Below are 18,089 nucleotides of genomic sequence, written 5' to 3' on the forward strand. Positions count from 1 at the left end.
AGCTGATTCACCAGCTTTACCAGGGATACTGTATGCACTGGAATAGCTGTGCACAGACCCTCATCCTGACAAAAATTTTCAGTTTGCTATTAGTAATGACTAATTGGAAGACAGGTGTGCAAGCAGTGCTGCAGTGCACCTTCTCAGAGGAGCTGCATCTTTCTTTGAGTACCACACTATTTGCGAGGAGGCACCTTTGTCTTCATAACTACACAATCCCTTTGCGCCAGAGGATTCACAAAACAGTTTGTCTCCTGAATGCCATGACAAGTTGCTTTTCATTCCCCTAAGCAGACGTTTGTTTCCTCGAGGAAGAGACGGGCATGAGATTTCTTGTACGTTTGAATATAGCAAAGGAAAAATATTTGTGAAGACAGAGAATTAAATAGTGTCCTGTTGATTCCTGCCATGACAGAAATATGGCGGGTTCCAGGCCACCAAGTACTTTGGCTTTGTACAAACCCTTCCTCCTCTTTCACTTTATTCTAATTTTTGCTACCAGCTGTGGAGGTAATGTAGTTCAGTTTCAGCGTGGTGCTAATCCCTTGACCAGTGGCTTCAGAGAAGCAAGTTAATTACTGTATACAAAGAGTGCTTGATGAGTGCAGATGATAAATGTGTCTTTTTTCTGCTGTGCTGTGTCCTGATTCCTACCTACTATTTGCTTCTGAATTACTTTCTCTTTTCCCTGTTAGTTTTCTTAGTTTGCTTGTTTTATTTTGAAGTGTTGCTAATTTAAATACTTCCCTTCATTCCATGATCCTTTAGGATCTAATCTTCTAATCTGGGATACCTCTATGATGCTATGAAGTACTAATATTGTATAGGCACATATACCAGTAGGTGAAAACAGCTTGGTTGTACGAGAGGACATGAAATTTTACAATATTATAAAATAGCAAAAGGCCAGCACATCCACTTAACCTTCTCCAGCAGAGTCAAAGTTGGAGTCTGCTTTTGGTATCACAATGATGTATCACATTGGTATCACAATGATGTATCAATGATGTCATCAGGTGTCATCTTGTTAAAGTAAGCTCACTTAAATATGTTTAAAAACTCACTTTAAATCTGTTTTAAAAGGCTGTCATGTCAGCATATCTTCCTCCCAGCACTTTTTGATGCTTTATTTATAGAGCTACTTTTTAATTTGCTTTTAAATAAGCAGTCTGTACTAAGCAACATGGAGCCACGTAACAAGGAGGACGGCAGTTGATCAGCTTTTGCTCTTCCAGCTTTTGGCACTGCAGCAGTGGAAAAGTACTGAGAGCTTAAGGAGAATGGGGTGTAGTTCAGCCAAGTTGGGTGGTTGTTTTTTGTATTGCTTTTTTTTTTTTTGTTTAAGATATTTAACTAAACAAGAAAAACAATGGAGTTCAGATTTAGTGCAGCTGGGTCTTTCTGCACCAGTGACAGGCAAACCTGCAGAGGTAGAACTGAACTGCTTTAGTTAAGCCAAAAAATTCATTTCTGCAGAAATTCTTGAGCTGCTCAAACAATGAAGGCAATGATCTCTTCCTTGGCTGCTGCTGCTGCTTGCCACACAGAGTGTGCTCCAGAGTTATGTCAAAGGATCTGTTGTTCTGACAGCTTTTTTTGCATTTTGATGTTTTCCAAAAATATACTCAGGTTTTGCTGGTGTTACATTTAACTAGGGAGACAGTTTGCCCATTTGCAGAACGTTTTCGTTCAGTTTGCTTTCTGGTTAAATGTTCTGGTGCGCTTCTGCAGGGCTGGCTCAGGCCCCTTGCGCTGAACTTCCTTGCTTAAATTAATTCTTTGTGTTCTTCCTCCGTAGTGATGTTCAGACTCAGAAGCATGTCATTTATATTTTCTTATTCATAAACGTGCCTTAGGAATTTCTGTCCATTCCAAGGCTTATGTTTATTTTCCTGTACAGAACAGATATATTTACCTACTTTGAAATGACATGAAGTGAAGGTTTGTTTCTCAGCCACCAGCATATTTTTGTTGTTGTTGTTCTGGGCTGTTTTTTAAGTAACAGGTACTGGCTGAGGCAACAGTAGTGCTGTGCCTCCTGTTCTACTAACAGCTAATCTGGTAAAACTAGGAGTAATACAAGTCCTGTAGAATTTCTCCAATTTTCCATTTTTATGCTTGATGGATTGCAGAGAAATGTCAAAAGCTGGAGGCAGTTAGCTAGCCAGTGCACTCCTGGCAATACCTACAGCTCCAATTCTGCCAGACAGCATCTCTCCTGCTCTGGAGGGATGATGTGAAAGCTTTAAAAAGCTTACTCCATTGAAAGTTAGCTGCAGACAAAATGAAAGACGGTTCATTTTGAAGTCTTCTCCTCATTCCAAGCTGCATTCCCTTTACTCTGCTATTTGCTGTAGAAAGGGAGACTGTACAAAGCTCATCAGGATTCATACTACTGTTGATTTTTACATCAACTGGTGATTAACAGCAGTGAAAAGCTTTGGTGTGTACTAATGGCATCTGGGTCAGTTAAACCTTTCCTCTTGTAAGAGCTTTACAATCAAAAGTTAAACAAAAAGTGTGATGGAAGGACAGTCATAGGATGTGGTCAGATAGTGCTGAATAAAAAGGAAGATGATGATCAGGTGAGTTGCAGTGAATATTTTGGTTGTTTTTTTTCTAACCCTACAGTTATTTTTTTTGTTAAAGAATTGATGTATATTCAAGAAGTAAAACCTCAATTTCTTTACAGCTACTGCTTAGCTGGACCTTTGCTTTCCCACGCTAGCTGTTGTCTGTAAAGCCTTCTGTTCTGCACTGTCAGTACTGCTGAGGTTTTCTGCTGAGAGTGGATTTGAATGAAAACCAGAAAGAAGCACTAGCGGTATGCAGCACTCAAACTGAGGAGGGAGCATGAGTACTTCTCCATTTCCGGTTTCTGTGCTAGTGCTGTTAGCATGCCATCACTATGAAACTCCCTTAAATCCTCTTGCTAACAGCAATCACAAGCACGGACCTTGTAGAATGGAGCATCTGCTGCACGCCTCATGGTTCTCATTTCTTTTTCCTTTACAGGTTACCAAAAATGAACGGCAGGTGATGAAGCCATTGTATGACAGGTATCGCTTGGTCAAGCAGATCCTCTCCAGAGCCAACACCATCCCTATCATTGTGAGTAGAACTTTCTACTAGGAGGTCTTGCTTAGGGTTAGAGCTGAGGTATACAGCACAATCGATGAGGCCAATTCCTCCCTTACATCTCAAAGACCAAGCGAATGAGCGGGTAGGTGACATTGTACTGCAGTCAGATAATGCTGGTCAGGGGTCTCCAGTGCCCACTCATGAGCCATGAGACACATCTCACCTTTTGTTGTTTCTCACCTTTCCATTGGGCTGCTGCTGTTATTTCATCATCTTATGTTTGGCTACAGCATCACTTCCCTTTCCTTACTGGTCTATTCAGAACTGTAGGTCTTCATGTTGTTTGGTTATGCAGGGCTGTATGTTGTCACACAGACTTGTGTGTCACTAGTGTCTTTGGCTGAGAGAAAGGGACACTATGCTGATTTTGAAGAGATCCTGCAAGTAGTGGATGCTCTCTCAATCCAGGTGGTGCTTTGGCAAGGAAATATTGACACCAGCATGGAATCCAATGCACTCCTTTAGGGAGCAAACATGGTATCTCAAATTCTGGACAGCTTGTACACTGTAGGCCATTTTTAAAGAATTTTTCAACCTAAGTGTATACCAAGAATCTACATAGCCTGTCTAAAGAAAGAGAATTGTTTCATCTTGGTTCCTTTTTTACCCTGTCATGTACGATCTCTTACTGTTTTTGCTGATGTCCTGGCTGCTTTTTTGTAGACTGCTGGCTGAACTGAACGGACTGGCAGAGTGTTACTTCTGTGCAGTCAATCACACTGACGTGATTTTTTTCTGCACCTGTGGTGGCAGGTGGTCCTGCATTTAAAACCAAAGCTGTTCCTCTTCGAATATGCAAAGTACTCCCCAAAATGCAAGCAGTAAAGATAGTGCTGGCTCTCAGATGGAACAAAGCCTTCATCTTTGTGTTGGCAGTTTAAGATGAAGCTCAGGAAAAAAAGCTCAGGTCGTGTTTAGACACGAAACTGAAATTGCACACTGGCTAGCACAAGGGAGATGAGACTGGCTTTGCCCAGTCCCTTAAAATGAGCAGTGAGAGATGCACACAGAGGCAGAATACATTTGGAAGCCCATTCTGAAGGACTTGATTGGAAAGTCAGCCTCCTGGAAAGCAGGGCTGGAGAGTCTAGCGAGGCTTACATCGTAGCTCTGGAGAGCAAACCAAGTGTGTGTTGTGTTTTTGTGTGTGTAAGGGCCTCAGGTTGGGGGGTTATTTTCTTTGTAGTTCCTGCCCAGCTAGTATTCCAGCATCCAAGCTTTTTTCTTGAGTGTTTAGCAGTGATGTCCCTTACTAAGCAACATCTTGAGGGAAAACAGTCCAAGATGCAAAGGGTTTGCCAGGTGGATTTTGTTCTTTAAGAAATGGATTTCTCCTGATGGTCTGGCAGTGAGCTGAGCGAATGAGTGAGTGAGAATGAGCTGAGAGCAGGTGGCGGAAGAGAAAGGGTTTCATAATGTAACGTACTTGTTAACACCTGTCACAGGGTTCCCCCTCCAGCAAGCGGAGAAGCCCTTTGCTGCAACCAATTATCGAGGGCGAAACTGCTTCCTTCTTCAAGGAGATAAAGGTGAAGACCTCCAGCTGCTAACTAATTGCTCAGTTTGCATCAATTTTCCCCTTATACCAATGAAAGAGAATGATTGATTTATTTTTTTTCCATCAGTGTTGATTTTTTTGCAGTGTGTCTTCCTGAAAAATCAGTAGCTGCTTTAAGCCTGTCCAGTTCTGATCAAATTCTTCCCTTGTTGTAGATAAGACTACAATGTTTCATTGGCTTTGTGTTCTTTCCCTTCTCCTTCTCCCTCCCTTGCACATAATATATTTTATTTTGCTAAAAACCTCACAATTGTTCTTTGCACTTTGGCTTGGTGATTTTTTTTTTCCCCTTGCTTTCTCCTTCCTCTTTAATAACACTAACTTATTTTGCAATAGTTTCTCTCACTCCAACGCTCTGTGACTTGCACACAACACCATGGCTGGAATGAGATCTCACAAAACTAACACACACACGGAGCCAACCAGGCACGTACAGCATCTATATCTTCTCCTATTGACAGACTTATTTTATCCAGGGCTCTCTTTCACCACCTTGTAGGCAGCGTTTCTAACCAAGTCACACGAGGATTGAAGTAGGAACGACTCAGTCACGTTTGTTAATGCTGTCAGATTTGGATGATGGGATTGTTGTGATGCTTTCTTATTTCACTGTGGTGTGATAGTTCGTGGTGGTGAAGTCTGCTACAATATTGGTCCTTCTTCCTCTGACAAGGGATGTCCAGCTGTCAGCCGGGACAGGCAGCGTGGAGCTGGGCCCTGGCTTGCATTTGTTACTGTTGCAGTGTAGCAGGAAATAAAAGTGCTTCAGCAGACTTGGGTTATCCAAACATAGGTAGTGTTTGATATCGATACTGCAAACGTGGACATCCAAGATGATTCTGTGATAAAGCAGCGACAGTAGCTTCTGTATCAGTCAACTGTTTAAGGCATGTATTCATTAAAACCAGACTGCAAACTGAAGCATGTGGAACTGCTGATTAGAGGCTGATTAACAAACGTGGAGCTCACTCAAATCTGCAGCAGCAATCTGGATTGGTTTATTTGATTGATTGGGGCATTTCTGTGTCCTCTGTCTTTCAACTGTGTGTGCAGCTGGATTCAAAGCTTACAGCTGTCAAGTGTGGTGATCTCTGGTGACTAGTGAGGCAAGTACTGCATCAGGGCAGCATCTCACTGGTTTCCCACAGAGAGCACAAATGTGGAGAGCTGTGGTGTTGCTCTCATTAAGCCTATTAATGGTGAAATGCCAATTAACACTTATGGGGGATCTGTGATGCTGCATGCAGCAGCTTTTCACTGAAGTACACTCAGAATTAAACAGAGGAAATTGCCAAAAAAAAAAAAGAAAATCAAGAATTTTCCCCCTGTATGGATCCATTATAGACAGAGCACTGCTGCTCTTGATGAGCACCTGATTCTGTTGTTTTCCTGGTGTGTTTCTTAAAGCATTTGGGAGAGCTGGATAAGAGGTTAAGCAATGGCATGAGGTGCAACTCTGTGTATGTTTGGACAGAATATCTTGAATGTTTCTGTGTTTAGAGAACCACTGGAATCCTTGCATGCTGGGAGTACTGACATTGGGTTACTCTGGAGATTTTATGTTTGTAGCTCTGGAAACTAAATGTCTCACAATTGCCTAAAGAACCTCACAGACGCAAGCCAAATGGATCTAGTCAATGAAGATAATTTTGGTTAGAATGTAAAGGGCAGTGTGGATTTAGAATAAGATTTCTATACGAGACGCTTTCTAAGCAATGGTTCTTGCTCAGATTTTATTTTTTTTTATTGCTCCTTCATTTTAAACAGCAAAATGCTTTAAGAGGTCTTGTAGTGGCCAGATGTAGGTTTGTGGCATGAATTTCTGCTCTGTCTTTTCCTCCCGTGGGCTTTCTTTGGCAGGAGGCTCACTGCTGAGCTGTGGGCTGTGTGCCCTGGAGCAAGGCAAGCGAGCCAGCCTGCTGTGCTGGCCCTTGTTGGCTGGCACGGGCTTATGGGTGTCCTTGGGGAAGTGACTGCTACCAGATATGCAGATCCAAGTTACATGGATACTTTGCTTCTCTCTTTGGGAATAATTTCTTGCACTGTTTATGAAACTGTCCTTTTCCTTTTCCTCCAGAACTGGAGCCAAGAAGCAACTTAATCTCTTAGAAAAGGGCAAAGGGTCTTCTCCTTCAGTGCCAAAGGGATTCCCATAGAATAAAATAATACAGTTTCTATTGATTTGATTGTTAGCAAATCTTTCACCACACGCCAGCAGGAATGACATTCTCCTGCTTCAGGCCCAGCTGCTACTACCTAGCTGGACAGAACAGCATGCCTGGGGTCCTGAAAATGGCAGTGAGCAATGGTCTCCTTTCACTCTTTTGCCTGTTGTGTTTTTTTTTGGACAGCATTTGACTGCTCTTACTGCTGCAGTTCTCATGGAACTCCTCACGGCTTCTGTGAATCAACAGGGAGCTCCTGGACTTACTTAAGCTCAAAAAGAAAGTCTGTAGGGAGTGGAATCAGGAACAGGTTACCAGGGATGGCTACAGAGAAGTTGTCCAAGTAGGGATCTAGGTTGGGAAAGCTAAAACCCAGACAGAGTTAAATCTAGGCAGGGACACACAGAGGAACAAGAAGGAAATCTACAGGGCAAGTAGCAACAGGACGAGGAAATGGGTTTAAACTGGTAGATTTAGACTAGATTGAGGAAGAAATTGTTCACTGTGAGGATGGTGAGACAGTGGAACAGGTTGTCCAGTGAGGTTGTGGATGCCTCCTCTCTGGAAGCGTTCAAGGCCAGGCTGGATGGGGCTGCGAGCAATCTGGTCTGTGGGAGGTGCCCCTGCCTATAGCAGGGGTTTGGAACTAGCTGGTCTTACAGGTCCTTTCCAACCCAAACCATTCTACGATTCTATGATTTATTACCTTATTCCAACCTCATGCCTTATATTAAGGTTGAAAACTGCCTTCTAGAAAGGTCTCTGCAAGTGAGAGAAAACTGGGTCCTGTTTCCTGAAAATATAAGTGATTTCTGGATGGTATCACGTGGCAAAGCCTACATTTGAGAATTCTATGAATTAGCAAACACAAAGTGCAGCAGAGACTTCCGAAAGTTGTGCCTGTAAGTTATAGGAAAAAAAATTGAACACGACTGATATATCTGCATACTTCGGGGAAATGGTACTGGACCAAGTGTTTCCACTCCAATTTTCAGTGTGCTACAGCTATATGGTATGGAGCTGAGGTTTGGGACCCTGTTGGCAACAGCAGGCCTTTACAGTCAATGATATCTAGTACTTGGCTTTAAAAAGATCCCTCTGAGCTCATTGGTAGCACTGAAAGAGCATCTGAGGTCTTGAACTCTGCCTTTAGAGAGAGCTATTGAGGTGTATCTTATGAGAGATGGTGTGTGTGCTGCCTGGTGTATTTGTATAGACAAGCAAAGGATGGCAGGTGTGCTCTAGACAGCATGCATTACAAGTGAAATTGGTTTTATCTGTATCAGAATATAAGAATTAAAGCAACAGGTTGCTGAGAAAGCTAGATTTTTTTCCTACTCTTCTTTGCTGCCTTGGGTCTCCTTAACCAATCTGAGTTAATTTCTCTGATATGCTCTGGGCATAGCGTGTCTTCCTGGTGATATCCTGGTGTACTGTACTGCTTAGCAACTCAAGTGCCTGCTTGCTCTGCTTATTCACTTATTTTCATATCTGTTCCCAGTGCATGCAGTGAAAGGAGATGCTTGCTTCTGAGAAGGGAAGCAACTTACTGTGTGATGGGGGTGTTTTTTCTCTCTCTGTAGGAGGAAGAGGAGGGCTCTGAGGAGGACAGCAATGTGAAACCAGACTTCACAATCACTATGAAAACAGATTTCAACGTGCGTAGCTTCTTGGATCAACTAGAAGATGATGCCGACGGCTTTGTTTCCCCAGTGGATGATAAGATACCACCAAGGAGCAACCAGGATATGGGGCTTTCAAATCTCCATGAAGCATCCATGTATGTTGTCCAAATTGTTTTGCACTTCATTTTGAAATGAAATAGATCCCTACATGGAAGGGTTTGGGAGAAAACCACCCTTTCCTCATAGTGATGTCTGACTTCTATAATCGTTGGAATCTTGGGCTAAATAGTACCTCTACTTCAGCTACTATCGTTGCTGAGCTTTTATCGTTTAAACAACCCCTGTGCTCCACAAGGCATTCCTATTTTTGGAGACATCAAGCTGAACTCCTTTTTCTAGTTTTAAGCACCTAGATGCATACACGCTTAGATGGTAGCCCTAATGCATGGCTGTCAAACCTCAATCCCATAGAAGTCACCAAAACCAGATCTACCTTCAGCAAGTAATTTTCACTGAAGTTAGTGATGAATTGAGACATGCACACTTGACTTAAGCCTACGTGCTGTCTTTTTCTTGAAGTAAATTCAGAGACCTTTTTACTGCAATTAACACCAGATTCCCAGGGCCGCTTATGGAGCAGCTCAGTTACTTGGCATCCACACGACACCAAATTTGCACATTTACTGTATGTTTCCATTTATAATTGTGTTCATAAATATAATCGTGTCTGTATTTAAACACAACAGGCCTGAACTGTTAGAGCAGCTGCAAGAAGTCAGGGAAGAGAAAAAGCGGATCAGAAAAAAACTGAGAGACTTTGAAGATAATTTTTTCCGACAAAATGGGAGGTAATTTCTCAGCTATTCCTCTGTCTTTCAGCTGTTCTTAATCAATTTGGCATCTACAAAGGCCTCCAATTATGGAAAGTTACCTGAATTCACTACTGTTTATTTTGTTGTCATCATGATATATTTACTCACGTTAGATACAGTTGCCCATTAAAATGAATGGCCTTTTTTCTTTTTCCCAAACATCTTTAGGGCCTACAACCCCTTAGATAACTTTGAAAAGCAGTGTAAGTACAGAAAATCCAGTTGCATCTAGCAAAATTAGTAAGAATGGTGGAATATTTCCTTAGGGATAGAAGAATTGGTCTTTCTCCCCAGTGACATTGTCTGCTTCTCTGTCCTGATCTTGCATGTCCGTGAAGTATTCAGACATGAGCTTAACAAGTACTTTTGCTGGAGTATAGCTGGGTATGTAAGAATCAGAAAAAGCTCCTCATGTTTGAGCTGATAGAGTGCTTTAAATATTTTTATTCTCCTGAAATTAGCTTCTTGCCACTACCATAAACTTTAAATGTTTTCGTAAAATCATAGAAGACTTGAATCTCACTTAAGCTGAAATTGAGTATCTTATTTCTTTTGAAGGAAATGGTTCTTCTTGTTTTGATGGGTTTGTTGGGGTTTCTTTTGGTTGGCTGGGTGTTGGTTTTTTTTTTTTTCCAACTGTCATGCAGAGGATGACAATTTCAGCAAAGCAGGAGCTTCAAATAAGTTTCTGCATTTGGAAGCATGGGATTCTGTTAAGCCTCAATATGTACTGTCTGCTTCATTAGATCATTTGCTTGCCCTTTTTCTCGCTAAGTATAAAAGTTATTTGGCTTTATCCCTGCTGGGTAATAGAAGAAGGGAGGTGTTTTGTTATCTGTAGCCTGAGGATAGAGGAAGGCTACTGAAGGAAGATCTGCTGGTAGAGAAATCTTCATGGCTCCTTTTACTCTTACTAGGAATGTGCAGAAAGAAGACCGCACTCCTATGGCTGAAGAATACAATGAATACAAGCAGATTAAGGCCAAGCTGAGGCTGCTGGAGGTCCTGATCAGTAAAAGAGATATTAGCTCAAAGATGATGTAAAGGAGGAGAGTGGTTTTGCCAATACACTAAGAAGAGAGAGCGCCAAGCGGACAAGTGCATGAAGTGGATGCATCGAGAGCCTGGCTGGGAGGGCTGAGCAGCTCCCTGGGAACTGAAGGGCCATTACCAGAGGCAGGACAGGGAGAAAGGGTGGCTTTCCATCACTCTCTCCACTTGCTGTTGTCCATTCTTTCTCCAGGCCTGATGCCCAAAATGGTTTGCCAGTGTAGGAGACATGATGCTGTCCTCAGTGACTGCACTGAAGGGTTCCTTCTGTTTTGATTTGCTTACAGATCATGTAATATTTAGAATATAAAAGCCAACTATGCTTTTTCTTTTCTTCAGGATATCATAGCAAGAGGCAAAGTAGCATGAATAGTGATTAAATCATCAAATAGCTTCCACTTTATTTTACCAGACCTGACCCGATCTCATGTGACGGCACAGGTCAGGCATCACCGAGATTGTTCTCTTGTAGTTACAGTAAAGATTTGCTCAGACTTTTGACCAGACTGTTTGGAGTTCAGAGACTTCCATTGCTTTATAAAATGTTGGAAGTGTATCCTGGTCATAGCCCAGAACTGGTTTGAGTTACAGTTTTGCACAGGATTCAGTTGGGTTTTCTTACTGCTTTTCTTTTTTGACTGCCAATTCAATTAAGAAAATACCTACATCTGTTTGGAATAGCGAAGCAGAGGAGATGTGCAGCAAGGCTCGTGCCTACTTGTTCCCCTTGGAAGGTGAATGCTGTGAGATTATGATGCTTGGGCAATTGGGAAGAGGTTTTATCAGCTTTAAGTTAGAATGCCTTGGGAGTTTGGTAGCTGCTCAGCTAAGTGTCAGCTGTCAAGCATCTGGAGGACCCACCACATCAGCCCTTACATTTCTGATAATGGGTATAAGAGCCTAGGGTGAATGTCCACATGGATGTCATGCACACCCATTAGCCTCAGTTTTATTTATGTGTGCCACCAGACAACGTGTGCTGAAGCAGTGATGCTTTGTGGCAACAGAGGATGTTCTTTTCTTCCCTGTGGCTTTGTTGGGTGTAGTTTGTACGCTGGGGCAGAGGATACTGAAGGGATGTGAAAGCCTGGAGCCACGTGCTGCACGTGTCTCAGGTGCAGGGTTGAGTAGTTAAACATTATCAGATCTGAAATAAGAGTCCTGGGCCACTGGATTCCAGTTCTTGCATCGGACAATCACTGCCTGAAGGAGTGAAGGCAGCAAGTTCAGAATCACAGCGAGCAGCTGACAGTTCTGCAGCCCTGTGCACTCAGGGGTGCATGCAGGCAGTCACTGCCCCACAGCCCTTCCCCTGGACCTGGGGCAAGACGCTCTTGTTAATGGGGCTTGGCTCTGGTATCACAAGGTGATGCTGTCTTTTATCTCAGTTCCCTGGGGAGCTGCGTGCAGGAGCCGACGAGCTGACGATGGGTGCCGTGCACCTCATCGCAGCCAGGCTTCACACAGGAGCAGGGCCCACAGAAGAGCTCCTCTCTTCCCTTCTCCCTGCAGGCAGGAGGGCCCATAAAGAGGAGCAGTTGGTAAACTCGCCCCCTTCCACGTGCTGTGCCGTCTGTGCTCATTCTTGCCAAAGCTGGTGCTGAGGGCAGGTCTCTTTGGCACCCCGCAGCTACTCGGGAGGCGGCGTTCCTCCCCCTTCCCCAGGGCTCTGCATTGGCAGTGTGCCTCATAAGAGGCTGATGTGCTTCTGTTAGGGAGAGCCTGGGGCTGTTTTCTACTGACAGCAGAACTGCCCGCTCCTATAGAAAAGTAGTGAAGGCTGAATTCCCTGTTTGCAAGGGTTTGTATGATGAACTGGGGTGTGACTTCTAAGAGGCACTGAGTGTCCATCATGAGGTGTGGGGCTCTGCCTCTGCAGATCTGATGCGCTGAGTGTTACAGCTGGGCTTAGAAACTGCATTTGAAGATGACTGGCAGGAAGGGAAGCTTGGTGTAGTTCCTGCCCCTTTTCCTCCTCATTCATGTTGTAGTGGGCCAACACTTCCCAGGAGTATGATTTCTCTGATTATTTTTAAAAGCCTGTTTGCACTGTGTACCAATAAATGATGTTTGCTGAGTTTTGCCCCTGACAAATCTTGATAAATGATACGTAGGGAACAGTCCATTGCATTGTATGAACTGATGAGATTGTAGCATTTTCTGATGCTTAGTTACTGCTGTTTACATGGCATACTGCTAGAATTTCAGATAGTTTATATGAAATGTAAGTACAGTTATGCACTTTAGAGAGTTTATATTTTTGAACTTTGAAAGCTAAACGTAACAGAATCCGTTAAGTAAAACTGTAAATTAAAAAAGAAAAAAAGACACACTTGGCTGCCTCCTCTCTATTTCTAAAATGCTGTTTTCCCTGTGGCAAAAACCAGAACCACCACCTGCACTGTTGTTAAGAAAGTAAGTAAGACTGACATGGAGAAGAAGGAGATGACAAAATCCTAGGCTAGCTTTGGACTTCCAGATGTACATCTGCAGGAGTTCCTTCCTTCCTCACTCCTTTCCTTCCTTCCCTCCCTCCCTCTGAAAAAAACACCCATTATCAACATTTCATATGCTGCTTTATTTTTCTTCAATGCTGCATTACATTACCAGCGCTCCACTCCTCCCTTTGCCAAGAAAAAACCTATAACCTTTTGTTACAAGGTGCAAAGTTCAATACTAGATATCGAACGTGGTGCATAAAGAATATGTCCTAAGAACAACTCAATTGCAAAACCTCAGGCTTCAAATGAGATTTACACCAATACCTTAAAAGTGGGGTAGTCATTTACTCAGCATTAATGGGATGGGGGCTCTCCAACCATACAGGATACAGTTCACGCTTTTGCCCGCTCATCTTTTATTGTACAGTTACTGCACATTACCACTGCAATTCATAACAGATTGTCCTTTAGCCTTCCCCCCAGCACACGCCAAACAAAACAGATGCCACAGGCTCCACTCCAACCATAAGCTGCAGTAATAACACCAGCCTCTAATCAGAGAGATACTACACCAACAGGAATCTGATGCTTCTTTCTTTTCCTCTGGCCTGATGACACTGGGGAGCCTGCACACATCCTCAGGCACGCAGAACTCCTCTGGAGAAAAGCAGCAGTGATAATCACTGCCAACTCTCCTTGTAATGAAGAACACATCTGATAGAATGGAAACACTGGACTTGGCTCTGCCCCCCTGCCTAACATGGGGACAGAAGAACAACACAAGAGAGGCACAGTCCAAGAAACCTGTTGTTAACAGTACGGTTTGTCCATCCACAAGCCTTAACATAAAGGAATTCGATGATCCTTTAAGAAGACATTGTTTGGGAACAAAGTTTGACACAGAAGAGGAATAACAAGCCAACCCTGCAACCAACACATCCTCCATGAGATAACTGGTGCAAAAAGACAGAGCACGTACCATAACTGACCTGGGGATAACAAGTGACACCTCAGCCCAGTACCATCTGCCAAGGACCAAAGAGCAGAGGGGATACATTCACTCCACGTAAGCAAGAACCAGCTTGCATTTAAAAAAGGAAGGAAAAAAAGGGTGTGGGGAATCACAGCTTTTTTAAAAGGTGATGATTATTTCATCCTGAATTACCACCGTAGCCTACGTGCAAGGAACACCAAGTACATAAACTGATCTAAAACAAGGAATCAACGCGTATGTGAAGGGCGATAAAAGCAAACTAGAGGGAGTTGCTGGTAGGGCACTGCTGTGAATCTGGAGGGGAAACAACAGAAAAGCTCACTGAACTGATTGTGTTCAGCAGATCAGAAAATTCAAAGCAATAGTCCCTGCCTGCTAAAGCCTCACAAAATACTGGCAGCATTAGGTTGAGACTGCATTCTCCAAATCTATTCTTATTATTTTTCCCCCAAAAATGCTGCGATCCTTTCACATACAAAAATAAACCCAAGCCCACCATGTACCCAAGTGTCTGTGCCTCTCCCACACCAGTCAAGCTAAGCTGAAGCCCTCGTAGTGATCAATGGCTTGCACCAGCCGGGCACTGAGGATCTCCTTGCTGCTGTACTTGGGCAGGTCCAGGAGGTTGTAGCAGGTGTGTGCCACAGGCAGGTACTGCTCCCCGTTGGCGGTGGACTGGATGACAATGCGGAGGCTCGACATGCCATAGATGGGGATGCGGTCACTGCCCGTCAGAAACACTGCAAGCAGAGAGAAGGCAAGCTGGTCAGAGCAAGCACCTCACTTTGAGGCTGGAGAAGACCTCTGGAGGTCGTTTAGTCCTTTGCTTGAAGCAAAACATACAGGTGCACTTCTCAAGGCATTTCTCGAGGGCATTTCCTCTCAGCACACAACTCCCCTCCCACATGGAGACAGCCATCAGGAGAGGTGATAAACAACACCTTCTCACATCAACGGTGGTCTCATTTTCCTACTCATTACATGTCAGCTTCTTTGGGTTATCACCCCCAAATTGCCCCATTTGTCCCTAATATGAGTGTTGCAATGCTACAGAAGAAGCAATCAGGTTACAAATAGGCACTGGGGGCTGCCATGATCTGCCACCTAGCAACATAATAGATGGATGGTGTACTTCCACTGCACACATGGCCCTGTGAACACTTCAACCACACAGTGGTTTTCAGGTTGGAGGGGGAAACGGGGACAAAGCAGATTATCTGATGAACACGTAACTGAGGAGCTAACCATGCATGCCGGGTCACTCTCTGTTAATGCAGTGCGCCACAACCCTGGAGCTCTGCACGCTCCCACCCAATTATTTTCTTTCAGCAGACAGCCTGCACCACTGCAAAATACTCACGGAGAAATTTCTTCTTCTTTTCCAAGGGAAATGCATGAAAGGTTTCCCAAAACATTCTCACGGTTGGGTGCGTCGCAGTGTAGTCTCCCTTATAGACAGCACTCTAATAGGAAAGCAAAAAGTTAGATCGCTGCATCCAGCAATAGAAAGCAATATCTAAGCAGAAACCAGCCCTGATCTCTTCTCTTGTCTGACATGGGATTGCTATTTTGCAGTTAAGAAATGGAGCAGTGGAAGTACCACGAGGAAGAAGGAGAGCAACAATTTCTGGACCCTCTGTCAGTGTTTTTGGTGGGTTTTCTTGCCCTTGTGTACTGGAGCGAGTTTTACTCTAAGTTTTGTCTCTTTCCTACAGTCTTAGCCGTCACACTGATAAAAACCAGACTGAAGTCCTTCTCCTCTTTTCTTTCTCGTCCCTAATTTCCTCCCTGAGCTGTATTTAGTAACAGGGCAATAAGACATCTCATGTGAATGACGGCAAGACGAACAAGGTACACAAAAAAGGACACTGTGGCTCACCACACCCCATGTCCCTCTGTGCTCACCTTCCTGGTGCTTGTTAAAAAGACAAAAGCAATGAGAAGGGAAGCTTTACCTCCTCCAGTTCCTCCCAGTTGTAGTTGCTGTTTCCAACTATCATGGCCCTGAGCTCTGTGGGCTGGAAGAGCTCCAGGACTTTCCCACCACACACTTTCAGGAAGCCAGTGGAGAAAGCTGTGTACCACTCGTGGATGGAGCAATTGAAGATGTAATTTACATAGGCTTCAACAAATTTTTCCCTAGGACGTTGAGAGACAGAGAAAAGCATTTTCACATAAATGTCTGAGCAGCAGCACTGTGTGTTTTCCTGTTTTTGCCTGTAATGTGTCTTATAAAAATTTGTGTTCAGTAAGTTTGTCCCACCACCACCAAGCTCAATCATTGCAACATGGACAAAGAATTAAGGCAGCAGGTAGCACCAAGTGTCTGCCTAACCTCTGAGAGAGGCTGCCACTTCCAGAACTGGGAGCCTGGCCAGGCATGCTGTGATTCTGCAGAGGCAGCTGCTCCAAACCCAGTCCCCACTGAGTCCAGACTGAGGAAATCCTGTTCTGAAAAGTCTCAATCTGAAACTACATGGCCCATTAACTTCCTCCTCAAATTACTTCTCTTACTACAGAACAAGAAAATAAACCTAGGAATTTCTTATTCAGCCTTCACACTCTGGTTAAATAAAAGTAGAATTTGTGCCTCTGGAATAGGCAGTAAAGAGAATGACTTCCCTCAGAATGACAGCACTGTTTTGCTTCAAAGGTTCCCAGTAACAGCACTGAAATAAAAACAATATTCTGCAGTTACTGGCAAAAAGCTTGTGGCAGGCCATGGCCAAACTGTCTTCGGATTTTGTTAGGAACTTAGGAGCCTTCATCTTCTCTTTTCTCATTCTGAAGCACCAGGATCTGAGTGCAACCCTAGAATTCTACTGTTGCAATGACCTGAAATATTTCCTGATGATATAATCTGACGACAAACTGGAACATGAAACTAGTCTCTATGGGTGGAGCAGCTGTTTCTGCCTGGCTTTTAAGAACTGCTCCCACTCAGATGCAGACCAAGGAACCAAGCAGAGCCCAGTGTCTCAACTGTTGCAAAGAAGACCACAGCTGGAAGAAGCACTGTGACCTTCTGATGGAGGAATTCTCAGTGCATACGCTATGTAAAAGCAGCACAAGATGGGTAAGAAATTCAAAAAAGAAAACAAGGAAGCAGACTGTCAAATATGAAGACTTGGAAAAATAAATTATACAGCAAAGGGGGATTTATTTTCCAGTGCATTTGTTTTGCTGTCATCTTGCCGATGGTCACCTGAGCATTAGGGAAACCCAGGCTGATTAAACACTTCACTGTTGCTTAATACCACTCCGGCAGTTACAGTCACAAGCCATTTACCAAAACATTTTATGCTGTGATATCCAATATGAACTTCAAAAGAGAAGTGGAAAAAGCAAGCATTTCCTACTCAGTACTGTTCAGTCAAAGCAATCCTAAGGACCCTTCAGTTACCGGTGAACCTTGCTCAAAGAGAAGGGCAACATCCAAAGGCATCAACACAGCACGCTTCTGAGGCCAGCAGGGCAGCAATTTGGTCCCTGACCTCTAAACATAGCAACAGAGGAAGTCATTAAGCAGTAAGGTGGATGAATTGACAGCCATGTCTAGACTTGGATTTAGAGGTTAGCTTGAGTTCAAAACTCTGGCCATGACAAAGCAGCTGCATTGTGGAATGCATTAAGGTGGTGCAGCCACAGACCTGCCTTTCTTTCTAAGGATTTGCTCCTCTTCTTGTCCTTCCTCACTACACAGCTGAAGGAGTTAACCTGAATGTTCTTCCCAAACATTTGCTCTGAGCTAAAACCACTGATCCTTCCCCCAGGCCAGTGCAGCACACAGCAATAAAAATGCTATTATGCTTCTGAATGTACATGCCTACATAAACTAAAGACCAGCACTGGCATTTCCATCTTCATTGTCTGAAACTCACCCATACTCATCTTGCTGCCCATCTTCCCTTTACAGGGAGACGCATCTACACTGCTCCATCTCTACCTGAGTTTCATATGGAGACAGCTACCTAGCAGTAAAACTGCAGTAAAGTAGCTAAAAAGTTAATACAGACAAAGCTTTTACAGCCATGGTTCTAGACACAATCAGAACCATTTTAAATAATCAGATTAATAGGAGATGACTTCATCTCCAGAATTGCCAGTAAGGTCTTCAGCAGTCCTTGCACAAACCCCCAACCATCCTGCTGACTGAAGACTGGATCACACTGTTTTGCCAGCAGAGAAAGAATTTGAATGCTGTTTCAAGTAATCAAGGCATCTGTAGAAATCCAATTACAGG

The 18,089-nt window shown here is 43.6% G+C and overlaps 2 protein-coding genes across 9 annotated transcripts in view; one reads left to right on the forward strand and one right to left on the reverse strand.

Moving 5' to 3' along the window:
- FAM13A (family with sequence similarity 13 member A) overlaps positions 1 to 12,745 on the forward strand; it is a 115,405-nt gene extending 102,660 nt beyond the window's left edge. For all 7 annotated transcript variants that reach the window (XM_042812182.1, XM_042812188.1, XM_042812183.1 and 4 more), the window contains 5 exons: positions 3,016 to 3,111; positions 4,587 to 4,670; positions 8,448 to 8,644; positions 9,236 to 9,337; positions 10,279 to 12,745. In XM_042812182.1, the coding sequence (XP_042668116.1) occupies positions 3,016 to 3,111; positions 4,587 to 4,670; positions 8,448 to 8,644; positions 9,236 to 9,337; positions 10,279 to 10,405 (606 nt within the window). In that variant the 3' untranslated portion in view covers positions 10,406 to 12,745. The remainder of the gene's footprint in view (positions 1 to 3,015; positions 3,112 to 4,586; positions 4,671 to 8,447; positions 8,645 to 9,235; positions 9,338 to 10,278) is intronic.
- A 225-nt stretch (positions 12,746 to 12,970) lies between these two features.
- LOC122156912 (probable E3 ubiquitin-protein ligase HERC3) overlaps positions 12,971 to 18,089 on the reverse strand; it is a 42,749-nt gene continuing 37,630 nt past the window's right edge. For both annotated transcript variants that reach the window (XM_042812179.1, XM_042812180.1), the window contains exons 23-25: positions 15,802 to 15,985; positions 15,207 to 15,309; positions 12,971 to 14,586 (exon numbers count right to left, since the gene is read on the reverse strand). In XM_042812179.1, coding sequence (XP_042668113.1) covers positions 14,378 to 14,586; positions 15,207 to 15,309; positions 15,802 to 15,985 — 496 coding nt within the window. In that variant the 3' untranslated portion in view covers positions 12,971 to 14,377. The remainder of the gene's footprint in view (positions 14,587 to 15,206; positions 15,310 to 15,801; positions 15,986 to 18,089) is intronic.

This window comes from Centrocercus urophasianus, unplaced genomic scaffold, assembly GCF_019232065.1.
Source record: "Centrocercus urophasianus isolate 14NV4802_14NV808 unplaced genomic scaffold, USGS_Curo_1.0 seq_13, whole genome shotgun sequence".
Lineage (NCBI taxonomy): Eukaryota > Metazoa > Chordata > Aves > Galliformes > Phasianidae > Centrocercus > Centrocercus urophasianus.